Genomic DNA, 7,525 nt, shown 5'->3' with positions numbered 1-7,525 from the left:
TCCCTCCCGCACCCACGCCTCCACCGCTCGTTCCTTCCACCTCCACTCCACCATGACCGCCTCCCTCCTTCCCTCGACCTTCCTCCCCCACCACCTGCGCCGCCTCGCTCCCGCCGGTTGCACAACCTCACCCGCAGCCACCTTTTCGGCCTCCATCCCAGCGAGCCGCTAGCCTCCGCGGGCTCCCGAGCCGGCCCATTTCGGATAGGGAAGGGAGGCGGGCCGCTGCTGTTTGGGCTGAAAAGGGAGAGGGGAGAGATTGAGCCCGAAGGGCTTTTCTATTTTCTCAATTCCTTTTCCCATTGTATTCAAAGCATATTACTTCAAATGAGTTCCCAAAATGCTTGAAAAATTCAGGTTAAATTTAGGTGCAAATAAAATATTAAATGGGAAGAAAAACACTAAATTTTGGTGAAGAGTGTGAAACCCTCCTTCAATCAAAATTTAGGGTGAAAACTCGGAGGAAAAAGAAACAAAGAGGAGAAAATCCAACAAATTCAAAAAGTTCAAAAATTTTGGTATTTTTAGAAAAGGTCCAAATTTTGGGGTGTTACAGAACACATAAACTTTTACGTCCATGCTACTGCAGAACTCTGTTGAGCTCAAAATATTTGACAGTGGCAAAAAAAGTTAAGGTTCGATTTTGGGGACCAAAGTTGAGCAAACCGATGAGAGGTCAATATCTCATGTCATCGCAATAACATCAACTGTGAAAAAATTAGCAGTAGGTCCAAATTCAATGTTAATAATTCAATAATAGTAGTCTTTCAACAAACTTTCAAGGGGAACAAGAAATTGATATTTTGTAGCATATTCTTTGTCATCAACCAATGCACATAAACAAATGTCAATTCTATTTCACGATAAATATAATTATGAATCCATTTCAATGCCTTTTTAACTTTTAGATTTATGAATCCATTTTCTTCTTTTCTAATACATTATTCAGTGCATTAAGATTTGTCAAATGTATTTATCTACAGCCATATACCATTCAGTCAGTTTGAGCCATTCTGGCAAGCAACTCCTGTGCAACCATAGAATCTACTAACTACTATTATGCCTACATAATATATCACTTAATGAAACACACATATAATAAAACTAAAATAAAGACCCCATGCAACGTATATATACTAATACAAGTTATCAAAAAAAATATTTATAAAGCAGCTATATATTTCTAAGTTATATATTTCTACAACTATTAAGTTAAAAATAAGCATAACATTATGTTCCTCCATACAGACCAACTATACATGTATACATTAGAACAACTATTTATTTTGACAACTTATCATGTGTGAATAAAAATTCCCTTAATAAATGACAAAGTAATTCAGTTATATTAATACCCCAAGATAATAACTTTTGCATGTTGTTCAAGACAGGTGTACAAATTTTGATAGAAACAATACAAAAACAATATAATATATAAATATTTAATTTTAATTTTAAGCACTCTATGTTCTAGAAAATGATGTTATAATGTCATCATGAAAGATAATATAAAGTAACATATTTTGATTTGTGTTTAAATTATTTTTATCTTAATGTTATTTTAATAGCTCATAAAAAACCATAAAGCACAAATATGTTTCTCCATTGCTCATTGTATGAATATTAATAGATTAAAAATTGATTAAAGTAAATATACATATCCTGCAGCATGCAAATCACACACAGACATACACATCCTTGAGATATATATTTTCTTATTTTTTAAATCTACATGACAATATAACCATTAGTACATACAAGAGAAAAGGAGGATGTTACATAGGTGCCTACGTCTTCCCCATCGTAAATCACATCAAACTCTATCATTAATTTTCAGTGACATGATGTAGGCTTATAAATTAATGATTATTTATGAGTAAATATTAGTACAAAAATTCACTCAAAAGCCTCTAACCCGTACAAGAGCACAGGGAGCACAGGTTGATGGACTAGTTATTCTAATTGCAAAAGATTGCCCACAATAAAGTAAAGAAGCACGCCAAGTCAATTCGATGGTATTTGCCAATCATTGATAATCAAAAGGAAACTACATTCGAAATAGGTCGCTCCATGGCTCCACCTGCACCAGCTGGCAACAATACTTCACGAATGCATGAGGACATGTCCAACCGCGTTAATAATAGATCCTTTCATGAAAGTAAATGGTGATGTTAGCGCAAGGATGATACGGCTGAAATGCCAAATCAAATATACGCCTGACGAGTGATTTGTGTTGCTCGACGGTATCCACCACCTTCAAACAGATTTGTCGGAGGGTGCGCGCTGGCAAGTGCTCGATGCCACGAGGCAAAAAATAGCCAGTTACAAAACTGATGTGGTAACGGAACCATATCTCGAGCTTTTCTAGCCTGGGCATGGCCCCAGCATGGAAGGTCAGCGACAGGTTCTTGCAGTCCAAATCCAGGTGCTTTAGTGCTCGGAAGCCAGAGAAAACAGCCACTTCTTCTTTTCCTCCATGACATTCCAGGTACAAGTAGGCAAGTGAAGGGAGTTGTGCAACAATACTGACACCATCAGCCACCTCCTCGACCCTAATGCGTAAGCTATAGAGGTCGCGGAGCTCGGCGATCCACCGAGGGCACCTGTCAAAATTGCAGCCACTCAGGTCAAGCTTCCGAAGGTTACGTGCTGGAAGGGAGTGTGCGCTGCTCCAGCCATGCACCGGCAGTTGGATGCTGCATCGAGGCCCGATAATAAGGCTCCTGAGGCTCCCAGAAAGACTACCAACGGAAGAGCGCAAGGCTTCCATACGCATGCCTGCATCCACTGGATCACTGGATTCTCGCCAACAGATGGTCAGATCTCTCAGGTTGGTTAGCTCGCCAAGGCACTTGATATTCTCCACCGACTGTGTCGCCAAATTAAAGCATCCTAGGGTGCGCAGGGATTTCAACCTGCCAATTCCCTCAGGCAGCACCGCACAAATTCCAACATTGAGATGCGATAGCCTGGGCAAACTGAGAATACCTTGTGGAATATTGCTCGCATCTTGTACATCTATTGTCTCCAATTGTTGTAGGTCCTCAAATCGACTTGGTAGCTTCACATTTGCAAAGAAAAAGCACGCGATCTTTAGATACCTTAGTAGAAACAAACCAGAGATACTGCTGAGGTCTAGGTTGGAAGTCCAGCCGCCATCTTCAAGGTGAAGAACCCGTACATACTTCAACATCAGAAAAGAATAAAAAATATACCTGCCTCCCCAAAATAAGACTGATCGAACATGCTCTAGTGACCCACTGGTTGCTGCTGCTGCTGCCAGTGCTCTGTAGTCCATCCCACGATGACAGTGGATGGAAACTCGACGAACCTTTTCGGGTGGCTGTCTCACATCTTTTGAACCATCTATTACAAGACAAAAGTTCTCTTGTGCGGCCTTGGATCTGATAAGATCAAGCACTATATCATGTACTCTGCAAGAGAGAACCTCATTGTTGTAATCTATCTTCTCAGGCTGGATCATACTCATGTTGATGAGTTCTTTGAAGTATTCTTCTGCAACATCCTCTGCATCCAGGCCACGGGTTGTACTGATCACAAAACCTTCAGCTATCCATTGCCTCAACAATTCATTCTTTTCTATCTCATGGTCCTCTCGATACATACCAACACTAAGAAGACATGTCTTAAGATGGTGAGGGAGATGTCTGTAGCTAAGATCCAATATTTTCTCCATCTCTTTAAGAGTAGGATTGTTTCCTTCAAACATGGCTACCAAAGACTTCCTTACATAATCCCACGTTGACCTTTTCCAAGGATCTTTAGCCCGAAGCAAGCTTGCTATGCTGACAATAGCAAGTGGCAAACCACCACATTTCTTTAGAATACCAGTTAAGATCTCTTCTGGTACATCATTGCAAGCTTCTTCTTCTGTACCATATATTCTACGAACAAATAGTGCTCTTGAGTCTTGCTCATTGAGTGTTTTCATCTCATAAACATTCTCTTTATTCTTGCAACAGGCAATAGCAACAGAGTAAACCCTTGTAGTTATCACCACTCTACTACCACAACTATTGCCTAGGAAAACAGATTCAATAATGTTCCAATCCCATATATCATCGATTACTATGAAGTACCTGAAGAAAATTCCATGTAGTAGTGAAGTCTTAGTACAGTTGGTAAATGATACTATTTACACTATATCAGTTCCAAAATACCCAACCATGTGGTCAAAAACCTCTACTTTTACAGGGATACAACTCATCTTTTTTTTAAAAAAGAAACCATTGACACTTGCTTTAGTCTCACGCTGTTGTGATTCCGATTATTTTCAGAGTGATTCATCAAATTTATTGCTAAATATGCTAAAGTCTATTAATCTATTAGGTACAAATTTAATGAAACCAAAGGTTAAGTTATATACTCCATCCACTCCAAAAAAAATTGTAATTCTAGCATTGAAGAAATCATAAAAATGCAATATATACATGCAACATTTTTGTGGATTTTATCTTCTTTTGAACCTCATCATGTACATATAAAAAATACTAATATTTACAATGTGCTATTTTTACACTAACACTTCTGTGGGTAATTAACTAAAAGATGTCAAAACGTATATGATCTATAATACTGTATGTGTTTTAACCTAAATTTAACGTATATCAGGGTGCAATAGAGATGTCTTTAAAGAAAATTCCCTATATAGCACTAAAAAAATATGCCACTAACGCTACTGTGGATAATTAAAAATATTTAAAAGTGTATATGATCTATAATTAAAAATATTTAAAAGTGTATATGATCTAAAGAGATAGCTTTGGATAGGAGCGCTTGGAGACTAGCTATCAATGTGCCTGACCCTTGAACTTATTTCTTTCGGGTTTCATCTCTAGCCTACCCCAACTTGCTTGGGAAAAAAAAGCTATGTTGTTGTTGTTGTTGTTGTTGTTGTATATGATCTATAATACTATATAGGCACTTCCATAAATTTAAACTGCATCAGGGTGTAGCAGGGATGTCTTACACAAGACTAAAAAATATGATACTTCCCTACGTGACAACGAAAAAAATCTTCATTCGTTTACTAGTTCAATGGACTTGGGCTTTTGTGGTGCTAGACCCCATATATGCTAACATGTCAACTAGCTATGACAATTTCAGGTACTTTAACTATGCATATTTGCAAAAAGAAAAAGAAAGAAAAACGATTGCTGATAAGGAAGGATATGTGGTGAGTGCATACCTCTTGTTCTCAAGTAGTCTTTGGAGTTTTGTGATGAGTTGCTCTTCGTTCAAGTTTTCTGCATTGAAATTATTGCCAATAAGTTCCTTGAGAATGTTTCTAATTACTTCTTTCTTATCTGGACTCTGACCCACATAAACAAAAGCTCTCAGATGGAATTGGTCTACTTTAAGCTTGTCATACACTTCCCTCACGAGAGTTGTCTTGCCTAGTCCTCCATATCCATAGATGGAGAATATCTTGAGTTGCACATCCACATCCCCATCTCCATCTCCATCCCCATCATCAGAAAACCTCTTGATTAGTTCATTTCTTTGCTCTTCAATGCCAACAAGGTCTTTGTGATGTTTGAATGATGGAACCCACGACATGCAAGGAACAATGGTATCAGTAATTTCAGCAGGTGCATTAGCCACAACATTGTCGACGTTATACTCTTTACGCTTTTGGATCTCATCCTGAACTTGTTTCTTGATGGCTTCGATCTTGTCGCTGATTTGAGGGTGAGCCTTGAACACCCTATGAGTGAGCTCTCTAAAGCCGCCCGCATCAGCGGTAGGCTCACTGTGCACCAAAAAGCCATCAACAAAATCCTCTATGTCATATGACATCTCTCTCACATTGTTGGCCCAACGCTTGACCAGGTAATAATCCTGGTCATTCAGATGCACGTTTGGCAACTTCCTGAGGACTAGCTGCATCTTCATCAGCTCTTCTGAGAAAGATTCGATGTCTTTTTTCACACTTTCCTCCAGATTGCACTCCTTGAGGAGCTCTCCAAGCTTGTGGAGCAGGCTGCCCATGGCCCCCGTTGCGAGATCCATGGCTCGGTCACTTGGTCTACTTAGGTACCTCATGTTTGTAGGATGATCACTTGAAAAGCTCTGTGGCGGGTGGAAATTACGGCGATGATCCTAGCATGCAGAATAATGAAGTACTAGTGAGATTAAGTATAAACTCGTTTCAGCAAATGGCGCCAGTTGTATTATTGTCTAATTAATGAAGCTCACCTTGGAAAGCGCCTCAGCTGTATCAGGATTACATATAACAACCACCAAAGGCACCTCATCGACTTCATTTGGATCTTTCTTGGACATGTATTGAGTGATGTGTTCGGCTCTAAGATCCTTGTCCACTATTGTGCTTTTCACGATAAAATCATCTTTTGTAGTACTCTGTGCTTGGATTGTTATCTGTATACTACAATTGGATTGTGGTGACGCAATGCCTTGGTCTGGCCGTGCATGGTACTGCTGGCAATGTGTTTCGATGATGAAGGCATAATAATCATTTGTCTCGTTAGTTAGCTTAACTTCATATGTCTCCTTCTGAAGCTCGGATGGAAGCATCAGCGTGAGCGGCTCTATTCCAAGCATCTCGTCATTTATCTGTGGCAAAAGAGAGTACATGCGTCATCACAAAAATATATTGCACTTGTTTTATGAGAATGAGATATGGTAGTGTGTGCACGCGCACACATATTACACCAGGGTTCACAATACATGCTTTATAAGCCATATCTTCCAACTGTCTCAATAATCTCAAAACATTTGTTACTCAAAAAAGCACTTATCATTTAAATAATAGCTAGGGACCATATATAGAAGACTGTACCTGAGCAGCGTCCACATTTGTTTCAGTTCGCATGAGCATGCTGGTTATATCGGATATGGAAGGCCTATATGTAGGTTCTTTAATCCTACATAGTGCTGCTATTTTCATACATTGAGTTACTTGCATCAAGTATTGGGATAGTATTGGCGAATGCTTTTGTGATTTTTTCCACCTGTAGCCCCACCATCGAAGCACCTGAGAAAAATTCACAAATGTTATTTTCTTTAATTATGCCGATGCAATTACACATATTAATCCACCTTTGTCCTTGAATATTATTTCAATGTATAGCAGTTTATCCGAGTGCGGAATATCGACCAATTAATCAAAACATAGCTGTTGGAGGCAACTCTGGCTGCCCTCCTCCGTCTCCTTTTGGATCTCGATGCCAGGGCTACGGTGGAGGGTGGACTCGCCGGAGGACCACGACAGGGCTATGCCTTCAACTTTCATGGTATTGACAGGTGCTGCCTTGGCCCTCCACAGCAGGCCATCACCGACCTCGTAGTTAAGATCCCAAAGGCTACTCGTCTCGGGCCATTTCTGGTGCCAATCGAGATGGATTGGTCCTTGATGTGGGATTAGACCAAGAGGATGTTCATCCATCACAGCAGGATGCTGCGTGGTTCAAACGATGACTCACTTTGGCCTTCCATCCGTCAGAGGTTCTTACAACTGCTACAACGGATCCACCATATTGAT

General features: G+C 39.8%; 1 protein-coding gene across 3 annotated transcripts in view; it reads right to left on the bottom strand.

The window, feature by feature from the left end:
• Nucleotides 1–1,718: 1,718 nt before the first annotated feature.
• Nucleotides 1,719–7,525, bottom strand: part of LOC120651733 (disease resistance protein RGA5-like) — a 28,262-nt gene continuing 22,455 nt past the window's right edge. For all 3 annotated transcript variants that reach the window (XM_039929342.1, XM_039929344.1, XM_039929343.1), the window contains 4 exons: nucleotides 6,824–7,018; nucleotides 6,220–6,597; nucleotides 5,210–6,123; nucleotides 1,719–4,100 (listed from right to left, as the gene is read on the bottom strand). In XM_039929342.1, the coding sequence (XP_039785276.1) occupies nucleotides 2,135–4,100; nucleotides 5,210–6,123; nucleotides 6,220–6,597; nucleotides 6,824–7,018 (3,453 nt within the window). In that variant the 3' untranslated portion in view covers nucleotides 1,719–2,134. The remainder of the gene's footprint in view (nucleotides 4,101–5,209; nucleotides 6,124–6,219; nucleotides 6,598–6,823; nucleotides 7,019–7,525) is intronic.

The sequence above is a fragment of the Panicum virgatum genome, chromosome 9K, assembly GCF_016808335.1.
Source record: "Panicum virgatum strain AP13 chromosome 9K, P.virgatum_v5, whole genome shotgun sequence".
Classification (NCBI taxonomy): Eukaryota; Viridiplantae; Streptophyta; class Magnoliopsida; order Poales; family Poaceae; genus Panicum; species Panicum virgatum.
The sequence above is the reverse complement of the archived record's forward strand: the minus strand, read 5'-3'. Positions and strand labels throughout refer to the sequence as shown.